Here is a 23,108-nt window from a genome sequence, read left to right on the forward strand (position 1 = left end):
CTGAAAAGCATACTAATTACAAAACAAATTCTTGTGAAATTACAAAATTACCAACCAAATTTTGCTTTCTTTCTTGTACTTATGCCAGGTTGAAAAACCTACTAAGGAGAAAATTCAGAGGACACAGCTACTATTTCTTCCAACACTTCCAACACTAACTCTGTGTTGCCATTTCTAAAGCAAACAGAAAGCACTGGAAGTCTAACCCTTGTGACCACGTCATTCTAGGAAGCTTCCTCCAAGTTCTCGCCCCACTGGTTAGATCTGTAGCACCTGCATTATTTTAAGATACCATGATCAACTTTTTCTGCAATAACTGTCTTGGTTCACTAACTTCTGCTCCCTTCTGATTTCCCCATTTAGTCATCAGCTGTATACTTTTTAGGATTGCCACTGATTTTCAGTTCAGTGCAAGTTTACCTGACCCCAAAAAAATCCATACATACATGCAAGAAAATAACTTGCTTCACACAAAACACCACACATGGATGACTTGCCAGCCACTTCTAACTTTAGCTGCTTTGGCTAATAAATTAATAAATTCTCTCTGTAGTATCACAGTAGTACTAATTAGAACATAGACTGTCACACCCAGTCTCACATGTATTCACATTTCCTACCAGGTGTACCTGCTCTTTAGAAAGTGCTTTGTCTAGACATGTTAACAAGCACTTCCTGTCAGCTGCTGGCACACAAAGATACATTTACAAAAATTTATATCCTAATCCTACAGAAGTAAACAGTTTTTGGATAGCTTAGCTCCCTGAACTGACTAGGCATGGAGCCAGACAAATGCTAGTACTGCAGCCAGGGAGGGGAGGGAAAAAACCCACAAACATCCACACAGCGGCAGACTGGGAGGCGAAGGTATGAACAGACCAGCTCCAGTTTAGGCAACAGTTTCATCAACAGCTGGATGCAGATGCAACATTCCCCATACAGAGGGGGAGATCTTCTTAGTCCTTGCATCTCATCATCCCTGTGTCAGAAGCAGACAGAGAAGGTTGAAGGGGATTTGCAGCACACAACCATAAGTCAGGTCACCGCAACCCACAGAAACATCAATGAGCCAATCAGCACACAAATTCAAGAATTGCTTAAAATTCCTGTTAACACTAGAGGCTGTTACCCTAACGAGTATTGGAATAAGTTGTCCAGAATGTCTGACAGGACACTTTCAGAAACCTACGCATAACTTGAAAAACTCTGCCTGAGTTTCAAGGTAAAACATACTCTATAACAACATGGGAAAGCGAATAAGGAGCTCTTGTATCTGACAGAAATAGCTCAGGTGGAAACAGCACCAGAAGAACTTTCCTGGACTGTGTTATACCACTACCATTCCTTATATGACCCATCTTTTCTTACTGGCATAGAGATGTCAATCATGTCTAGTGAATTTGGGGATAGTAGCTGAATTTCCAAGAATGTTGCTGATCTCACATCAAGCCAGCTTACACTCAGCCTTCAGTACTTTTGTTCTGCCTTCATTCCCTCTTAAGTCTTCTGGTTTCCCACCTCCATAACTGACATATCCATTCAAAGAAAGCCACACTTCCATCCCAACTCCCAGCAACAGGCTCTGCCTCTTCATCCAATGTTTCTGCGGTTATTCACTCTAGACTCTAACCTCCCTTCCCCTACCTCAAAGCACCTTCTTTCCCTAGACTGAAGTGACATAGCAGAGGGCACAGATTGCACTTTTAGACAAAACACCTGAAGACAGCACAGCCCGCAGCCACCTGGAGTCTGGATGAATCCTAGAACACTCTGTCCAGTGCAGAAAGAACTGTGGAATTAAGCTGCCTATTTCTTAAATGTCTTTAATCAGTCTGCATTCATTATGTTTGGATTTCTTCTCCCCCACTCCCCAAAAACCTTTTGGTCTGTCTTACCAAAATGGTCAAGTTCCTACTCCATACGTGAAAAATCTGCAGCCCAGCCAAAATTGGCTGAGCAGCTTGGATCACACACACAACCAAAGCAGGCGGTCTGCTCCTTGAGGACCCAAAAGCTCTGCACTGCAGAGCCCTGGCATCTGCCTTGCCCCAGGGCAGCCTGGAGATCCGTGGGACAGCGCTGTACTGCACCACTGGACCTGTACTGCACCACTGGACCTGTACTGCACCACTGGACCTGTACTGCACCACTGGACCTGTACTGCACCACTGGACGTGCCCTGCGGCAGTGCACAAGGATCAGCCACAGCACAGTGATCCCGTAAACAGTAATTAGTAGGGGATATGATCTCTAGCACTCTAGAGCAACAATGCATTGCAGTTTTCACTGCTAAACACCCAAACAGTGAATACAAGGGGAAAATTAAATTCTCAGCTATTTACTAGGTAAAGACTAGACACATTAAATAGATTATTTTTAAAAACAAATTTAAAATTCATTATCTAACTACAGAAAGCAAAACTCACAAAAACATACTTTATGTGCCATTCTTAAACAGCTTATTACCACTGATGAAAAGAAACGCTCAACTGTTTTTAATCTTCGTGGTTTTACTAGTAGTACAAAAAATGCATTTAAACTGAACAGATTCAAAAATTATATACTGTAATGGTGAAGATAGACTATGTAAGGCAGTAATGACAAATCCAGGAACCTGCAACATATCTGGCTCACGCAAAGTACATATGGGAACCATTAAATTCTGTAAAATCTAAACTTGCAGCTCCATAGTTGTTTTAAATTACAAAAATAACCTGCGAAACATGAGCAAACAGCAAGCATAGAGACATAAGAAGTTATTCGTTCTTCATCACTGCAGCACAAATTCTAGTTCAATTCTTTTACTCTTGGCATTAAATAAAAACAAAAATTTTAGTATTTTGCAGTTCTGAAGCAAACTCAGGAATACTACTGAACAAAAAGGCAACAATAAAATAAAAAAGTATTAATTATGGAGATTCAAATCTGTCTTCTTGAGGCTAGAAACAGCGTAAGATATTCAACATTTAATAGTCACTTTAGGGCTAATTGAAGGCCTAATGAACACATGAAGAACATTGCTTAAATGGGTATCTACTTAGGAACACAGGTATTGGGCAATTTTACATTAATATGATAGCTCTGAGAATTAAAAATTCCACTACAAAAACTTAAATAATTTGCTCTCCAGAATTATGCAGAACTTAGCTCTGTCCTTCTCCCTTATTTTCAACTCAACAGTAACCAGTACATAGCTCTGCTGATGAAAAACCTGAGCACGAGGTTTGTAACAACTGCTACAGTTGTATCTGTGGTACAGAAGCCATATTTCTAATTATCTCATGTATTTAATCAAAAGTAAAATAATCTCATTGAGAAAGGCACATAAAAGAATTTAAAAATGCTTATATAGAAGAGTATTTTTTTATTAAAAAGAAATATGAATCAATATAATAATTGAATACAAGACTGCATGAAGACTATTGCCAGCTACAAAACCACCATGTATGTTAAAGTCATTACTGCAGCCCTTCATTAAATAGGAAAACACTATTCAATCTTGACAGTGTATCCCAGTGGACACATATAAACCACGCAACATGATGTCTTCCAAAGCTGAATAATTTTTCAGATAGAACTAAATATTGCAATTTAGAAGAAAACACTATTCACATTGAGACATCAGAATTTTCTTGCAATACTCAAATATATACGAAAGTGTACATAATTAGAGAATACTACACATACTCAATATCCTACAATAAGCTCACAGCAACAAATCCATGTTGGAAAAGTACATACAGAAAAGCACAACATTGGTTATCTTCTCAACAAGGTAAAAGACACACAAAATCTGAGAGAAGTATAGAACACAAGCCTATCAGTAAATTACACACTAAGGATTTTTAGGAGTCAGATTCCACTGATAAAAAGGCATGTACTTGTACTTGTGAATTAGTATATTGTGGCTACAGTTCTCAAGTACTATCTCTCTACTGGCTTGTGTTCATAAGCAAGACATATTTTGCACAGCCTGTGTCAAAAGAAAATTTTTGGTCAAAGAAAAAGTTTTTGGTCTGGTCAAAGAAAATTTTAAGTTTTAATGGGGATTATTAGTACCTTGTACCTTCAAAAATGTTATCACTGCCCAAATTATTAGTACTGAGCACTTTAACAGTCTAAAATTGACAATTCCCACCAAAAAACCAAACATAAAAACCAAACACACACCAACAGCTATCAAGAGTACCATCTAGAAAGTAAATAGAAACGTACTTTAAAAGAGACAAACTTCCACAGAGGACATTTACATTACACGACTCAGACACAATGTAATTACACATTGCAATACAAATGGCTTCTTGCAATATTAGTGACATTTTGCTTGGAAACGTTTGAAATTTAAATTTGTGCCATAAATAGAAAAATTGCATAGGTATTTGGAAGTCCAAGTAAGTATGCATATGAGATTCTTAATGGATGTAGTTTGATGTGATTTTATTTAGAAGTTGGATGAAAGCTGTAACATTTAAAGATGTTTCCTAACAGCAATCCATCTGAATGTATTTTTGAAAAGCTCTGAACGTTAACCCAGGCAAATGCTCTGGCTTGTAAATCCTAACGCTTAAGTGCAAACACTGGTACTCCTATGCTCCTATGAAAATAAGTGTTTAAGCAAAGTTGTTTGCAGAGCAGTAAGCCTCCCAATTCAGAAAAGCAATTCTTTACTGAGTACATATGCTTCTCCTTTGTTTATTTAGATTCCTGTTCTAATAACATATGCAACAGGTAAATAATACTCTCAACAAATAATAAGTTTCATGGACTTGTCTTCGGTGGACTTACACATTCTCTTCCAAAAAACAAAGTAATGGCTAATAGCCAATAAGTTCAAACAAATCTCTACCATCATAATTTGAATTTGCACCAAGAAACACAACAGCAACAGATATTTCATCTCAGGCTTCCATTACAAGAGTACAGAGCATTTCTCACTTAAATGTGCAACATGGCAATGGCTTCAATATCTACTTAAATAAAGAGCATGGCAGACAAACCATAGTTATATTCACCCTGTTTTGGTATATTCAAACCAAAAGCATCTCATCTGTCTGCTTAACCTACAAAGGTCAAAGCAATTGATGGTGTTCATGTAGATACACCCTTCATTTGCATCCAAATCAGTTGCTATTATATAATGCTAAGAAAAAAGTCCCTTCCTTACCTATAAATGAACTTGAATTCATCTTGAAATTTGACCTAAGTGCCCCCTAAAGCAACAGCTAGTTCCCCCTGGATCATAAAGGAAAACCAATTTACAGTACTGCCAGAAATCCGACACATTACTTATTCTCCCATAAACACGTCTCCATGCTTTAATATGCCTCTTCCCATGTCTGCTTTTCTTCCTCAGTCATGAAACAAACTTACTTTATCTCTTATCAGCTGAAATAAAATTAGGAATTTTTTTCTGAATTGTAACTGAAGAGTCTCATCATACTGACCTAAATTACTGGGAGAATAACATGTTTTGCGGCAAACACAGCCCAAGGCATTTCGCAAATTGAGTGACCTTGTCCAACTTGTATCATCATAATCCACTAACTACAATGGTGTGCAAGAATGAAGGAGCCTGGCCAGCACCCTCAGATGCTACTTGCTTATCCTAATTTCCACTATTTCTCACTTATTTTCTCACTACTGTGAGACTACTATTGTCCTCAAAAGTATTTCACTGGGAAAAAAGAAATGGTAAATGCTAAAGGCACAGTAGCTAATCTGCTGAAAATCTAAGAATTTGACAAGTGATGAGGAAGAAATCAGTATTTCCAAAATGCATATAATCACTTCATTTGCATCATTCCTAACTCATTCAAAAAACAAGAAGTTATATAAAGCTACATAGGTCATTGTATTTAAAACTGGTTTGTGCAAAATAGAGTCAACAGAAAAGAAAATTAACTGAATTAAAATGCAGCTGATATACACAAAAGTGATCTATTTTCAGCTACATATCACTGCAGCGATCCAATAATCCAAAAAGATCTAATAGAAGTAGTACTTATCTTAATAGATGAATCCCACAGGAATCAAGATAACTCAGGGCAGTTTGACTCTAATCAGACAACTGTTCACCAAGTGCTGCAATTTTAAGTATCAGCTTGGGGAAAAAAAACATCATTTTTGGCAAAAGATTAGGTAACAATTAATCCGGGCACTACTAATCAAATGTTAGTGAAGTGACATTTGGTGACAAACCCCACACATCACCAACACTTTCAATCTAGGTTAACATGGATATGGTACTAATAATTTTTAAAAAACCAAAATACACAACAAAGCAAAACCTCTGCAAGAATGGAAAGCCATGCCTCAACAAATATGCAAGATTCTGAACCTGAACACAACAGTTATGGCTGGGAAAAGGAGGTCATTGGTTTGATAGTCCTTGCCTTATATTAAAGTAAAATTTTGAAGTGTATGTTCATTACATTGTATGATATTTCCTATAAATAACAACGGAAAAATGGCATTGTTTCTGGCTATGTCTACTAAAATGTTCAAACCAGAAAAATGTTTCAGATGTCGTTATGAACTTCAAAGGATGGTTAATTGAAAGCTACTAATTAGCGTATGTAGATATGCTCTAGATATTGAAGGAGTATGAAAATCAATATGAAAGATGAACCATTCTTCCAAATTCTTCTGTCACTGCAATGATGAACAAAGATCCACTCACAGCAAGGCTTCTGTATTTTGTATCTGTGTGCCTTTCACAGCAATCATAGCTGTGATCACAGAGTGAACTTCAGCATATCAACCAAACTAACATCTACTTGTATCAAAATTTTTATGCGTAATACCACACTCATAACATTTAATCAGCTGCAATGCATTTGAGGCTAACAAAGACTAAAAGATTTGTTGATCAAACTACTGTCACTTCTACTTTTTGCCTTGTTTTCTACTTCAGAAACTTCACATAGGAACATCTATAATAATTTCTCACCAGTAATTTAGAAACATTGTCTGGACCCTTGCAGACTTCCAAGCAAGAACAACGACTTTAGCCTCATTCAGCTCCCATTTTTTGCTTTCCCTTTTCTCACGGGTCCAAGTCCATGCATCTGCTGGGGTCACACCTCACTGAGACTTCTAGAAGAACACCGTTCCTTGGTGTTTCAGTGCGTCAGTGTTCACAAAAGCAGGAGATTGCTGTTTTCATGACAGCACATTCTGTACTTTTTAAATGTCGGGTTACTGGTAGATCTTTCAAACCTGCGATTTCCAGTTAAGTAGACAAATATCTTAAACTAGACCCCATATTTCAGCTCCTTTTTACTGAGTTTCTTGCACACTACTTGGCTGCACTTGAGTCTTGCCATGGCAGCACAGGCACAATAAGCATCTCTAAAGAATGCGCAAGGGTTTCACTTTTGGGACCACCCACTGATGAGATCCAGTACTGAGCGATCTTGCCCAAGCCAGAGGGATTGGACCAGATGATCTGGAGATCTCCCTCCCAGTCCAAACCATTCTATGAACTTCGTTGCTAAAGTGATCCGGTCATGTCCCAGGAAGGAAAACAACTTGCAAAACCTCTCTTTACACGTGCACGCTTATGTCTAAATCAAGTGGCAACATATTTTTTAGTTTGGATTAAGCTGCATATCCTGTTTTGAAACTTGTTCTTCAAATGGACAAGCAGGAATTGCCTCTGCACAAAAACAGCCCGCCTACTGAGGGACGAAGGAGGGAGAGTTGGGGATGCTGTTCCGCGGGGCGAGCGCCACGGGACGGTGCCTCCTCACCGGTGAGTTACGGGACACTTCGCCCCATTCAAAAATGACCACCCCGGCAAATTACCGGAAAACATGGAAAGTACATCCGCTCCCGGGGCTTTCTCCAGTAGTAGAGGGGAGTCACCTACGCTCCCATTCCCCCCAGCTCACCCCATTTTACCTCACACGGGCGCTCCCACTCCCCCGCCGCCCCGAGGCTGCCTCCCCCCCCCCCACGCGGGGACGGTACTCACAGGGTGACCGTCCGGTTTGGCAGCGCCTCGGGAGGCAGGACCTGAGCGAGCTCCAGGTTGCTACAAACTACCTTCACCTCCGCCGGGCCGCCGGCCGCCGCTTTGCCGGCGCTCTTGGGACGCCCGTCGTACTTACAGCCCGGAGGCAGCGCGGCTCCGCCGCCGCCCAGCAGCGCCAGCAGCGCCAGCAGCGCCAGCAGCGCGGGCACGAGCCGCGCCGGGCGGCGGCGGCGGCGCGGCGGGCGGCAGAGAGCGCGGCGGCCCGGGGGCAGCATGGCGCGGCCGCGCAGGACCCTGCTCCGCTGCTCCCGAGGACGGACGGGCCGGGCGGGACAGGCTGAAGGGAGGGGGCTCCGGTCCGCCCTGGCCTAGACCCGCGGGGGCGGTGCCACGGCCATGCGGCGCCGCGGGAGCGGCGGGCGGGCAGAAGCCGTGGCGGCCGCGGCCGCCTTTGTGTGGCGCGGGTCGGACCGGGCCGGGCCGAGCGCGGCGGCAGCAGCGCCGCCTCCCGCCGGGGCCGGGCCGAGCGCGGCGGCAGCAGCGCCGCCTCCCGCCGGGGCCGGGCCGAGCGCGGCGGCAGCAGCGCCGCCTCCCGCCGGGGCCGGGCCGAGCGCGGCGGCAGCAGCGCCGCCTCCCGCCGGGGCCGGACCCCGCGGCACCGAGCGCGCCCGCCGGGCCGCGGCCCCACTGCGCACGCGCCGCGGAGGCGGCCGTGCCCCCGCGCATGCGCGGCGCCGGCCGGGGGCAGCGGCCGGGGGCGCCGGGCCGGGGGAGCGCCTGTGGCGGCCGTGCCCTCACGGCAGGGCCTGTGAGCGGTGGCGTGCTGCGGCCCTGTGGGGCCCTGTGACTCTCCCTGAGCCCTGTCCTCCTCCAGAAACCGCTTTGGTTTCCCTCTCCTCTGCTTCCATCACTTGGCTCTTGCCCTCCTGCTCCAGTTCCTTAGTCTTAAAAGGAGGACTGTTGCTGTTCTTACTTCATGGAGGAAAACTAATCCCCTGCCTAGGTACTGAATGGCTTCAAAATCCATAACGCTAAGCAAATTGTACTTAAAAACATTTTTTCCTCAAATTGGCCCCGTAAAATGAGATAAGCAGTTATTCCCACTTGATAGCCAAAAGTTGTTTGAATGTAATCTATCTCAACTATAAAAAAAACCCCAAACACACAGACACACACCCAAAACCCCACCTACCTACAATGTGTGTTTTCGTGGCACACTTGAAACTACTTTCCGGAGTGTAATTAGGTCATGTTCTCACATTTCTCTGCAGCCAGGAGAGCCAGGCACAAACACTTTGGTGCCAATGACAGCTGAAATTCTCAGTATGTTCTTTGTCTCTGGTAGGTGTGAGGATAATGAAATAACAATCTAACAATAAAATTACAAAAAGTGGCAGGACCTACTTTAAAAATTTTAAGACAGATTTTGCAGAACCCAAGGGAAGTTCTGGTAACTAACCAAGAACTCACAGTGCCCTATCCCTTGAGAAGAGAACTGGCAAATGACACCCTGCAAACTACCTGCTATTACACAGAAACGTCGTTTTAGATATTGTCAGTAACAGCTGCCAAAATGAGTCTTATGAAATCTCTAACCTAAGATGCCCTTGAATAATGCTGAACACTCAGACTGTAACTCAGTTTTAAATGTAACCTAACAAAAGATTCTGGCAAACCATTGGAATTGTGGATTTGAGCAAGAGGAACAAGATTACAGTAAAAACTTCACAATCACCCTTTACTCCTAGACTCTGTGCCCTCTTACAAATGAAAATGAAACATGTTCTAAGTACTGAAATTGTTGATCAAAATGCAGAGAAGATACTGGTCCTTGAGCTTTAATATGATGTTTGTGTGCCACTGAGTCACTCAACAGGACCAACCTGATCTGTGTGAGATGTGAGGCCACTGTTACACTTGAACTAAATTAGGTCAGACACAAAATGCAAAGTTGACAATGCCTTTTTGCTCTTATGCTGAAGTTATACTAACTCTAAGAAAAGAGAGGTCTAATTAGCATGAAATTCACCAGTGTACAGGTAATTCTTTCTTTATAGGCTCTGTTTTAAACAAATTCAAACTGTACTGTTAATTTGCATTGGATAGGTGCTTTTTATCATAGAAGTTCATAATTTTTGATCTGGCACCAGGAGCTGTAAAGCTGGATTAACTAAATCAAACCATGGCCCAAGATACATTTTTTCTCAGAAGTAGTGCTGAGTTAAACAGTTCTTCTCTTTGGCTACTTTCTTCTCAGAACCTTTACCTACATCAGTAACATGACCCGATTCTCTGCACAGCCAAATAAAAAGTTTATGCTGGGTGGTGGATCAGCATGGAGATAGGGCCTAAAACTGCCTCTTCTGGCACCAGAGGCAATAAATGCCAGTTTAGACTATTGATCCAACCGGAATTTTGGTTTAGTATCACCACAATTTCAGCATAGAGAAGAGATTGCACTTCAGTGCTACTGAAAGAAACATTCTCATGCTTTTCTCAAGCTACTTGCTCGTCAACCTTTTCTTGTGTTTGTGGCAATGCATGTTTTGATCAGTTGTATCAGTGAGATGATCCATGTGGTTTCATAATCTAAAGATGATGATGATGGAAACAGTGAACTGTTGCTTCTGATGTCTGTGATCACAGCCCATCGTAATTTTCCATTTTCCTGAAGTCCTGGAGAGACAAATTTTTGTTACTACTTTTCATCTTAATGTTATGTCCAATTCCTTTCTAATGTACAGATTTGTGTATTATGTGCCCTTGATGTTTCTGAACTATTTGCTCTGTTCTTTCATCTCTGCTGAAACTACTCCTACAAAGATATCTAGCTATGGATGCCAGTTGCAAAACTACAATTTTAAATTATGCCTCTGTTTAAACTGCTACTATAGAAACCTACAAGTCTTGGTCTCTGTTGATTTTTCTTCTGAGTTTAACTGCTTCGGCAGTGAGTCTAATTCCACTGTTCCTCACCTGTGTTCAAAAAGCTTGAAGGCCTCAAGCACAAGTCCCTTCTCGAAGGCTTATGCTTGTCCCTTCATCTTTCCTCTTTCATGCAAATTACTACAACTTCCATTATGTGCCAAAATTTTGAAAATGCTTTTTCTTCCATTGACTCAGGAAAGCCCTTAATCCAAAACATATGTCCCACAGGAGTCACTTAACAAATTTCATGCGAGAGTTTGGGTTTTTTTGAACTGCAGTATACCTATGTCGAGTTTATTAGGTCACTACTTTTATTGTAGTTGTAGTGGTCTAAGGATATAAGAACAAAGGTACATAGTATAGCTGCTTTAAAAACCAGAAAGTCCTGATGCTTCTATCTTTCCAATAGCCCCTTTACCTTTAGGATATATGCCCTCACTCTTGCTCCATCTGCTGTAATTACCTATTGTTCAACAAACCAATTTAACAGCAAAGTTTTTTTTGTGTTTAGTTTTCTGCCAGGTTATTGAGTTGAGTCAAGGCAGGAAAGGGTCAAAAAAATGTCAGAGCTGAAGGGGGGGGGGGGGGGGGAGGCAGGAAGAGAGTAAAACCTCCCACCTGGGCAGCAAAGTAAGCCATCCTATATAACTTCAAGAAAGACGAGGTTTGTAGGGGGATGAAATACCTTTTATTATAGTAGCAGGCATAGATACAAAAAAGAAAGCAAGTTGTTCCCAAAGCTTACTGGCTACTGGGGTAGCAGCTACTTTAAAATATCACTTCTTTCTGCAATTCTTGCTTCTTTTTGTGCACTGAAAAATCTCCAAACTTTCCTTCCCTCAATCCCCTCATTCTCCACCAGTGCTGGTAATGCTTTCTTTGCAATGTGCCATGTAATTTGAACTTCTTTGAATGTGTTTTGCTTCCGGATTGCCAACAAGCACATTTTGTCCAGTTCTGTGGTTTCCCTTCCCTTCATAAAATTTGCTGCTAGTACATTCACTTTAAATTACCTTCCAAAATTGAATACAGTAATGGCAAATTTTATGAAGGGAAGGAAAACCACAGAAATGGGCAATTTTTCCTCCCTTTTTTCTAGTCTACTGATTAGCAACTTTTTGTAACCAGTATATATCTAAGAAGAAGGGTGTGGGAAAGAGGGCAAGGCAACTAAATCCTTATCGGTGTTTATGCATAAACAAAGGCAGCATTTCAAGTTCTTCAATTGTCCTCAGGTCACAGAGGTAAATACGAACTTTTACATTATGTCTGTCTTTCATTCTGATTCTTTGCTTACTCCTATTCTTTTATTTTCTTTTGTCAGCTGTTATTTTACATCCCTGTGCATTTTCCTGGGCTATCATCACCTACCATCTTCACTGAAATGGTTGCTCCCTAATTCTTCTTTCAAGGGACTCCCAGGCTACCTCTACCTTCCTATCTTATGGAGTTTTTTCTTCACTGCCACAGAGTTTTTTTACCAACCACATTTCATGGATTGGGACATCATCAGTTACCTTTTGTTTGCTACAGCAATTGTCAAGAAAGAGGAAGCATTTGGTTGCCCTCAGCTATGTCTGCAATACTGTGGTTATTTGATATTCCAAGTACAGGGAGGTGATGATAACTGCTGACACATGCTGGCTTGCTGTTGGTAATCAAGAAGTCTAAGCAGGCACAGAGTCACCTTTATACAATTACTTCTTACACAGATGCAGGTTGTACTACTGCACCCCTGCCTCTGTCCGCCAGTTCACTGAGTTACCCCAAGCTCTGCTGTGTGAAATACACAGGTATTCCTAGATGCTTGGCTAATGTTTTTCATGCTGGACATTCTCCATTTTTCTCAGACACAGAGATATTCTTTGCAAGCCTCTCTCCCCAGTTTGCAGCAGTCAAGGGTCAGAGACCTTCAGCTTTAGTAGTATAATGGGGAAAATGGAGTTTTTAGCCTCTGTTGGGAGTCTGAGGAGAAACATTACTTCCCTTTACCTGGTAGCTCTTTAAGCAGACATATTTCACTAATACTTTGGCAAAATACCAAACATTCATTGACTTAGTTTGTATACTTCATATGGAAAAGTTTTTTGAAATGCTTAAAAGAAGAATGCTCTCCAAACTGCTTATTTAGAAATCTCTGGATTTGGTTATCAATAATCCCAAATTAATTTAGAATTATACACTGAAACTTTGTGTATTAGAACTTGAAATACCACCAGATTCACTTCTGTGGAAAGGGCAGTCAGTCCTTGAATATTTTCATGCTTGATTTTAATTTTCATTGCCATGACTGAAGGAAAAAAAAACATTCTGTCTGGATTTGGCAGCCTCGTACAGGGATCTCACTCCTTCTCTGCTGTTTTAGACTATAATTGTAGATGGAGCACTGACTTTGGAATACAGTTCCATCCCTAAATTTTAGAAAGCACTGTGAATGGCTCAAAAATATGTTGTACAAGGTTTCTTTTTCAACATACAAATTCCATTAGCACTTTTTGTGTATTTAGCCTTTAAAAATTGTTTCATATAATTTTGAAACATTTTGACTTTCTATATATCTTACATGATTTCTCACAAAAAAATAAAGAAAAAGCTATAAAAATATATATTTGCATGGAAGAGGAAGAGACCGAGCACTAAAAATTTTCTAAAATTCTAAAACTATCATTCCAGCCCCTTTTGAAAATATTTTCATCTGTTAGGTACATTACTCTGCATTAATGTACTTACAGGTTTCTAAGCAATAATCTACTAATAAAAATGGAAATAAAATAGTTTTCCTTCTACTCATTGTCATACTTCATTATATACTTCAATAGATGTTATAATGTAGGTAGGTTTCAAACACTCAGAAATTGTGAGGAAAAATTATGAAGGAAAACAAAACCTGGACTACTTCATACAAACATAGCAGTGCTTATGGCTTAAAAGAAGGTGATGGTGTTCTAAGGTGGTGGTGGTGGTGGTGGTTATGTCTAGGTAGATAGATGGGTATTTGCACTGTTGTGTGAACAATGCATATGAAAGAAAAGCTGTCTGATGCTTAAGCAATTCAAACGATTTAGAAGTTAAGATTCCTGAAGAGGAATAATTTGAAGTATTTCCTTCATTCCCAAATCTTTTCACCTTAGATTTTACAGAACATTAACTGCAGAAAAGTCCCAAATTTATTGGCTGTATAATGTTGCCTGAAGCAAGAGATTCTCTTTTTCTTCCTTGCATGGTATCTCGAACTCAGGGAGAAAATTTAGATGGGAAAACAGGAGGGAAAACTCTATTGTGATAACAAAAAAAAAGAAGACTAAACTGGCCAGAGGCAAGTGACAACTGAGTCCCACACTGATACAGTACTGTAGCTCAGACAATATGCTGCAGGACTGAGCCAAGCCTGGGCAATAGTCCGGAAAGCAGAAAGGGAGGATGATAACAAGCTCCCCTGGACTCACAGGTGTACCCAGAGCAATGGAGCAGGAGTCACGGGCACACTGATGACAAGAAGTAAGATGTTGCCTGTGAGACAGCGGTTGGCATCCTTGCTGTCGAATACTGAAGATGCAGGTACGCTGACTATGGCACACAGGCTCATGGCACAGCCCTACCATGCAGAGATGCAAAAAAAGCAGTCAGTGGATGGGAGAAGCGCCGTGCCTTGCTGTGGCACTCCTTCGGAACTCAAACCCATACCTTTCAGCAGGTGGAGCCACAGCAGTAGGTTATAGCTGCCTGTCTGGTTGCAGAGCTGTGTCATCGAAGTGATCTCTGTGGAACCCTCAATTTCTAAATAAAACTACAGTCTAAACAATCTGCAATGAGACTTGTACTGATCTTTTCTCCCAGTACATTTTATCCATAGGATTATTTATAGTTCTGGTAAACAATTACAAGGCATAAAAAGCGGAATAGGAAGCATAATAATAAATAGCAATTAATACATCATTAAAGTTTTTCTTCCCAAGACAGGAGGAAATGGAGAAAACAATGCATTTTGTTGTCAACATCAGCAAATTTTCTGGATCCTGCTCTTTGAATACTTAATCATCCTGACATCTAGGCACTTCCATGGGAGTTTTGGCAGTGAAACTATCCAGGGAAAACTTTTTTGTTCAAGCAGACCCCTCACACTGCTTTTTTTTTTTTTTTTCCAAAACAATGTGATTTTATCATGATAACACAGCATAGTAAACATATTTCAAATTGTCTCTTGTAGGCAATTGAGATTCAAGTATTAATTTAAACTTCATTAAACAGTTATTATATATTAAACAAATAACAGCTATATACTAAAACATATTTGCAGAGTATTATGTCAATGCAATAGGTCCATATCAATTTCACTGTTATGAATCTATTATATAACTTTTAATCCTTGGTGAATGTTTAATAATCAGTATTCATATAACATACACTAACTGTCCTATTAAATCTAAATTAATTGTGGCTCAGGGAACATTAATTTAAAAGGTTGCCTATTTTCCCAGCAGATCTGATCTTTGTTTCATATTTTTCCATTAAAATTAGTGTTAAAGACTGAGTTTGTTTAATTTAGAATCTATTTACTAGGTGCACTGAATACCTGTGAATCACATTCTGCTGAGCTTCTCTGCTAATAGCAATAATAAAGATTCTCACCCATTTTCTTCCAGTGTAATTAGCATTATGTGGAGATAATAATGATAATAAAATATCACATATTTGTGTGGGAAAAGCTGTCCCTATTGGCTGAAGGAGCCAATTCAGCAGTTCATTAAAACCAGTGAGTCAAAATTTGTCAGTGGGATTTGCCTATTTCTAGTTGGCAAAATGAGCAACTCTCAGGAATGGATGTCATATTAAAAAATTTGAAATACTTTTCTTGTTTAAATGAATCATGAACCCCACAGTGATGATCTAAAAGTGACTCTATCTCTTGTCGTCCTCTGCAACAAATGTGAGAAGCTGCAATAACATTGCCTGTAGACCTTGATGAAGACTGCATTGCTATGAGCAATAATTGGCATCAGAGTGTTTTGGTAAGAGAACTGAGATATTTCTTCATTGGAGAAAGGCTCAAGAATCCTTGAAATTAATGTCAGAAGAAACTGTTCAGTCATATAGTCTAACATATAAGAAACCATCACAAGTCCATATTGAATTCAGTGGATTGTAACTGATTCAAGCTCTCTATAAAGATATTTCTGAGAACATCCAGAGCTAGAGAATTTATTGCTTCTTTTAGTAATCTATTTCCAGTGACCGTTCACCTTCGGTTTTAAAAATCAGTTGTACTTTTTTAAAAACTAGTATAAAGTCATTATTCAGTACTCTTTATCTAACACTCAGGAAATGTGTGTTAGATAAAGAGTAAATTATCTACACTGAAATCATAAAACCTTGCAGTCTTTTTAAAGCCAAACCATCTCTGTCTGTCAAAGGTCTTCTCTTCTGTGGACCTCTTCTTTACTCCCTCCAGTTCTCAACCCCCATCCCCCCAAAAACAGTTGCCAAAACTGTATACAATATTCCAATACTAGCCTCATCCATGCCATATAACTTCTTTGTTCCCATTTACCATTATTTCCCATTACTGTGTTTTGTTTTTCTGCGACTGCACGTTGAGAATCAGGAGCCCACTGAACTGTCTGTTAGTTTATAGATCTACCTTCAGTTCTTTGTCTAGATGCCATGCCCAGATATATCTGTATTGAAAACACAGGGATGTTTTAGCAATTGCTGGGCTATCCTTACACAGCATCAAGGCCTTTCCTTCTCACTCCACCCCATTAGTGAGGAGGCTGGAGGTGCACAAGGAACTGTCAGGGGACATGGCCAGGACAGCTGATCCCAACTGACCCAAGGGATATTCCATATCCTGTGGCATCATGCTCGGCATATACAGCTGGGGGGAGAAGGAAGAAGCAAGGCACATTTGAAGTGATAGTCAGTGGTGATGGTGCCCTGCTCTTCTGGAGATGTCTAACTAAACATCTGCCTGCCCATGGGAAGTGGTGAATTAATTCCTTGCTTTTTTTGGGTGGGCAGCTTTTCCATTAAACTCTCTTTATCTAAACCTATGAGTTTTCTATTTTACCTTTCCAGTTTTCTCCCCTGTCTTCCACCAGGGCAATGAGCAAGCAGCTGTGTGGGCCTAAGGTGGTGAGCTAGATTAAGCCATTACACTCATGGATAAAGCCAGGGATTACATAACTTTTGGCTCTTGCCATCTATTTTTTGCTATACAGCCTTAGCACTGATGTTGTAGTCCTAGCTCTAGTTTGGCTGAAGCAGTGAAATTTAATCTCAGCTGATTCATACCTGAAGACACTAAACAAACAACTGACAACATATTTCTTCGCTGTCCCTCACACCCTGAAGAAATACACACTCACAGACAATAGGAAGTACAGGAATTAAGAGAGGGATATGGTCTCGTGAGCCAAGGGTGGGAGGAACCTCACTACTCCTGTTTAAGCAGAACTTTCTCCTTTGCCCATTAATTCATTGGTTAATTGAGCTAGATTTTATTAGTTGTGCTATTGCTTACTGCTCAGTTTAATATCCATCAATGTTTCTTTGCCTCTGGAAACCAATGGGAGGCTAAAATTGTACTACAATTTAAAAGAAGAGAATAAGTGAGGGTTGAGGAAAAATGAAGAAGAATTATAGGCCACTATTTAACTTCAATATCTGACAAATAACTAGAGCAATTAGTAAAGCAAGAGCAATCAGTACGTAAACAGGTTGAAGAAAACGCAGTGATAAATCGGTAACACATTTGTAAAAAGCATAAATCAAGTGAAACCAAACTAATTGGTTTCTTCTATGAGGTAATGAACACACAAAGCAGAAGTGGTAGACAGAATTTCTTAATATTAGTAAAACACTGATCTAGGTTGCGTATGGCATTCTCAAAAAGAAGTTTAGTTGGATTAAATAGAACCAGCATAAAATGAACACACAGGTAAATAAATCAAACACTGAAAATCTTTTCCAGTTGAGCTGATAGGTGGGAGTAGATCAAAACCACTTTGTACAATCAAACATCTTACACAGCTCAATTTAGACATGAAGGGACTTTTTTTCTTAAGTCAAACTCCCCTCCCCCCCGCCATAAAACAGCATCTCACGTAAGAAAAGCCTAAATAAAGAAACTGAGCAGACCAGCAAAAATGTCAGCCATTTTGGTTCTATGCCAGCACCAGAATAGCTTACATCAGCATCAGTTTTCTGCTACACAGCTGAGCTGCTTTATTTAGATACATTAAATATTCCAAAGCATATCTAAATACAGCTCTGGTTGCTGCAGGATTATCTCAAATTTATTTATTGACGTTGCTTCTGTTGACTGGTATTTTTGTCCATTCATCTAAAATCGCAGGATTCATGAAATGTTTATGCCTTTTTGTTTTGACTGAGTTAAAAAAGATGTCTATTGGCACTACATGTCTTTGGGATATTTTGCTCTGTTTTCTTTATAAAAGCTGATAAAGATTCATATGATTATTTATTTGTTTTTACCGCAGCAAATAGTCATGCTATTGGCAGATACAGCAATGTGCTGGTTTGAAATAATTGAATCTGGTGAAGAGGAGAAAAGTCACCTATGTTTTTTGACAACTAAGAGAATGTTTTGGCTTTTAAGAATACGGAAACATGTTCTTCTCCCAAAAGCTCATGTGCTAGGAGGCAATAGATGATAGAGGTATAAGATCCCAAGATATCAATGAGAGACTCTTTATAAGACTTACAGACAGCAATTGTAGTAGGAACATCAGCTCTCTCATTGTTGTCATGACTTTTCATTGCAGTTAGAGGAAAGGAACATTTTTAGAAATTTTAAAGGATGATTATTCAGTTAGTTTTGTAGATTGTTATGAGACAACCTTTCCAAATTAAGAAGGGTAGAACACACCTGAACAGCAGGTGAGCTAATCAAATCTGACAATAAAACACGACAAATGTATTTTAGTGTTAGAATAAAAATATAATGGTGAAAGGAGACATCAATTGTAAAAAAAAAGACTGAATTGCAGAGCACAGAGAATAGGCAGATGTAATGAACAGTGTTTTATACAAGAAAAAGCAAATACTATTAATTGTTAAAGAGTTGATTTTGTCTGCACATAGACTTTAGTAGTGTTTATTTTAAAGTATAATAAATATATATATATATGCCACAAAAAAAAAAATCTTAGTCAGTAAAACTTTTGCCGCTGTCATTTCTACACCCTTAATGTAATCCAGATTGCATTAAAGTTGGAAAAAAAATGCAAAATTGCTTCTGACTTCCCCAGGAACGGCTTTGCACTCATAAGCAGTGAGCCTTCTCATTTCAGTCAAGTACCACACAACTTGAATAGTTAATTTTAAAAAGGGCAAGGATACAATATCATTAGATAGATTGGGGTTAAAAAGTTATGAGCTTGTATTTTAAATAGTAGAAAATTACTTCACTAGGTTTTTTTCAGGGAAAAAGATGAAGGTAACTTTGTTTTCCCTCATAATGAATGCTACCTCAAATGTGTGTACTAGTACAATCACAATATTGTCTTAGGATAAATTTAAGAGTTTAAAATACATAATTTAAATGGATGAATTTAGGGGTTTTCCCCCTTATAACTCAATTTCTATTTAGACATATTCATTTTGTAGAAGATGGCAGCAAACTTTAACAGCATACAAATAGATATTATATTGCAAGTCCTGCTTGCTGAGAAGAAAATAAAGGGTACATGCAATATACAGAGGGGAAATGCTGCTTATGATGGGTGGAATAGACAGTAAACAAGAGTGACTGTGGAGTTGCTGCTGTTGGAGGCCCACATGGCTGGAGTTGATGGAGTGTGAAAAGAGAAGACATGAGATCTTTTAAGTTACTCTCAGCAGGCTGTAAGGGCATTTTAAGAAGCTCACACAATACTACCTCTTCTTTCACAGGAAGTAATGTGCCAGGAATGCTTTCAAAAGTTGCTGGGAGTAGTACACCCTATCTAATATCCCATTTTTTACATTCCAGGTAATTATCAGCCTTTTTTTTAGATGCTGGTTTTTTGAAGCAGCACAATGAATGGTACAGAGATTTACATAGCCTCCAAAGTTTACAATTCTTTCTTGTGAGTTATAATGGATATAGATACTACTACTCTAAAACTGAAACCATTTGTTATAGCATACCTAAACAAATTTATTCATAAGTAACAATATTTTCACTAAAAAAAAAAAAAAAAAAAAAAAAAAAAAACTAACAGGTTCAGATATAGGGAGGTCTAATCACAGCTTAAAATAAATTTTAAGAATGTTTCCTAGAAGATATGGAAGGGTATTTTTTTTTTCCTATTTTAATTGAAAAGCTGTAATATAAATATATATGTAGAAACACATATAGAAAAGTAGTTCTCAAAGTTTTAAAGTGTTTTTGATATCTACCCCACAGAAGTTCTTTAGGTCACATACATGTAAGTAAGAATGCAAATAACAAATGTTAAGATGTGAAGATACATATGCCCTTTCTGAATGCCTTCAGAAAAAAAGAAGAAAAAAAAGCAATTTTATAAGGAAATGGGGGCTGTGTGATTCTCTGAAGGTGAAGAAATTTGAATTACATCTATATAGGAAATTTCAGGCTCAGATCCTTATTGCTCATATTTACTGTTTTCCAATTGCTAGTCTACAATGAATAACAGAAGAGTTAATACTTGGAAGATTCTTAACCAAACTATTAGCATAATTCATTTACAAAGACATACCTCCTACAAATTTCTACCAACAATTTTTTTCCAATCAAAGAGGTACAGCTTCTTCTGAGGTGTAGCAAAGAGTACCGTGCAGCAGTCTGCCATTCAATTATCTAAACCAAGAATCAAAGGAAATATCTGAGTAAGACTAGATGGTGGGAGCAGGAAGATTTTAAAAAGGCAGAATTGTATTATTGGATGACATCAGCTTGCCACCCACATGTTTATGTGAGCCTTTAGTCAATTGCACAATTACTATCAAAATAACAGTACTATTAACACATCAACTAGTTAGCTGAAACTCAACCTCTGTTGAGGTGTAAGTACACAGAGCTAATCACAACCTTCATTACAGAATAAATTTTCTACTGAAAGGAAAATCACAGAATCACAGAATAAGGAGGTTGGAAGAGACCTCTAAGATCATCAAGTCCAACCTATGCCCTAACACCTCAACTAGACTATAGCACCAAGTGCCATGTCCAGTCTTTTTTAAAACACATCCAGAGATGGTGATTCTACCACCATCACTCCTGATAGGCTGAGATTCTGTGTTTCCCCGAAGTGCCTTTTGTTCAGTTACTCACTTTGCCTGGTTTTAGATAGAGTGAACTGACTTAACTTCATGCAATTTTCAGCTTTCATATAAAGTGCTTAAGCCTTCTCCAGCCCTTGGCATAGGCTGAGAGAAAGCTCATTTGCTCACTGGGAATTTGTGTGCTTTCTTCTGAAGGCGCTGATTATTGCCATACACAGAATACTCACATATTTGGATGCACTGAATCTATTCCAGTATATCATGCCTTATGATCCTAGCTGATAAACAGGTTCCACTGAAAAAGTACCATGAAAATGCTAAAAGAAAGGGAAGGTGGGATGATTTTCTCAGGCCATGACAGCAGGTGTAGGGAAGCAAAGCTGCATGAATTTCAGTTAATTCATTCATTAATGACACTGAAAAAAAAGTAGTATTGAAAGTACCTGAAGAGACTTAAATTTATGATAAATTAAATTGTTCTATACTGGTATGCTAGGCTCTTGCTATATGTTTTAATATAACATTACCTTGTTTGTGTGAATAATTGCAGTGTGCTAACATAGGAACACTTACCCAAATTTCACATAATTGTAAATCAGTAGTCTAATTTTACTAGGTTTGCCCATTTTTTCCACTAGATAAAGCCTTTTATCATCCACTATGGAATGATGACCATGGCTCTTCATTTTTGTAATATAAAGGGTAGCTTCTCCCACAGGATTTTTGACAGCCTTCTGAAGTTGAATTCACCTAATGCCCAGCCCTTGCTTTCTCAACACCTTACCCCACCAGTTTAAGACGCAGTCAAATTTTATGTGACTCTCTAAAGACAGGAAGTGTAGGGTTTGTATTCATATTGTTTGAATTCATTTAAGCTAAGAGCATAACCGCCATTTAATCCACTTCACATTGAACGATCGAAACCTTTGTGACTTTGGAGGCAGGTAAAAGTGCTGCAAGTATTAGCAAGTTTATATTTCTGGTTTAAAATGCCTGGGCTACTTGAGCTGACACTATGCATCCACCTTGCTTAGGTAGCATTTGTCAATGAAAGACCCTCATTCTCCACATTTGTGCCCTAGATAGTTTGACAAGTCATTGTATTTGTATCTTTGGAGTATGCTCCAGGTTTCCTAGGCTCTTTTCTGACTAGAGTATGTACTATCAGGGGAACTATTATTTCTTCATAACAATGCCCATGTTGATGACTTGTTTATAAAATTCACCTGTTTTATATCAAGCAGTATATTATATAAATGTGAAAATAAATAGCTTTTTTTAGGGTCTAAAAGATGCACAGCTGAAGATCTTCTTCCTCTCCTAAATGCAAATGCTATTAAAATCACTTTTTCAGCAATTAAAGAGCATTAGGTAGACTTTCAGTTAAGATAAATTTACCTCAAAAATGTATTCATCATTCCCTTCAAAAGTAAAGCCCTAAAGCAAAATACACATAGTTGCCAGCAGCTTTAGTCAAAGCTAAAATTAGCCATGCTGATTAAGTGGATTTTGCATAACCTTAACTATTAATCCCTCATATTGGTCTTCTTTACTTTGAAAAATCTTTAAGTACCAATAATCTAAAGGTTTATAGAGTCACTTTTTAATACTACTTAGTTAAGATTTAATCCTTTGTATAGTAGTTAACATTGGAATCATCTTTTAATAGTGCAAGATTTCTAACATACACTTGCTGAACAAAACACATTTTCCATTCCAGGGAAATAATGGCAATACACATAGAGCAGAAGAAGTTCGATTTAAAGAATTAAAAAATGTACTTACAAGAGATAAAATGGAACTAACAGTAAATTAATCTCTCAGTTTTCACCCTTTCCTTAAATAGTATTCTTTTGATGCTTAATTCTTTCCCTTTCCATTTTCTTTAACACAGCTCCTTATTTTCTAACAGCTAGATTGCCTCCCATCTTACCTGGCTAAGCAAGACATAAATTAC

The 23,108-nt window shown here is 39.1% G+C and overlaps 1 protein-coding gene across 2 annotated transcripts in view; it reads right to left on the minus strand.

Annotated features, from left to right (window-relative positions):
- ADGRA3 (adhesion G protein-coupled receptor A3) overlaps nucleotides 1-23,108 on the minus strand; it is a 70,522-nt gene that overhangs the window by 44,955 nt on the left and 2,459 nt on the right. The window contains exon 1 of one of the 2 annotated variants that reach the window (XM_068188777.1): nucleotides 7,976-8,297. The exons of the other annotated variant lie outside the window; for it this stretch is intronic. Coding sequence (XP_068044878.1) covers nucleotides 7,976-8,250 — 275 coding nt within the window. The 5' untranslated portion in view covers nucleotides 8,251-8,297. Of the gene's footprint in view, nucleotides 1-7,975; nucleotides 8,298-23,108 lie in introns of those variants that run through there. 2 annotated transcript variants of the gene reach the window in all.

Source organism: Anomalospiza imberbis, chromosome 4 (assembly GCF_031753505.1).
Source record: "Anomalospiza imberbis isolate Cuckoo-Finch-1a 21T00152 chromosome 4, ASM3175350v1, whole genome shotgun sequence".
Lineage (NCBI taxonomy): Eukaryota > Metazoa > Chordata > Aves > Passeriformes > Viduidae > Anomalospiza > Anomalospiza imberbis.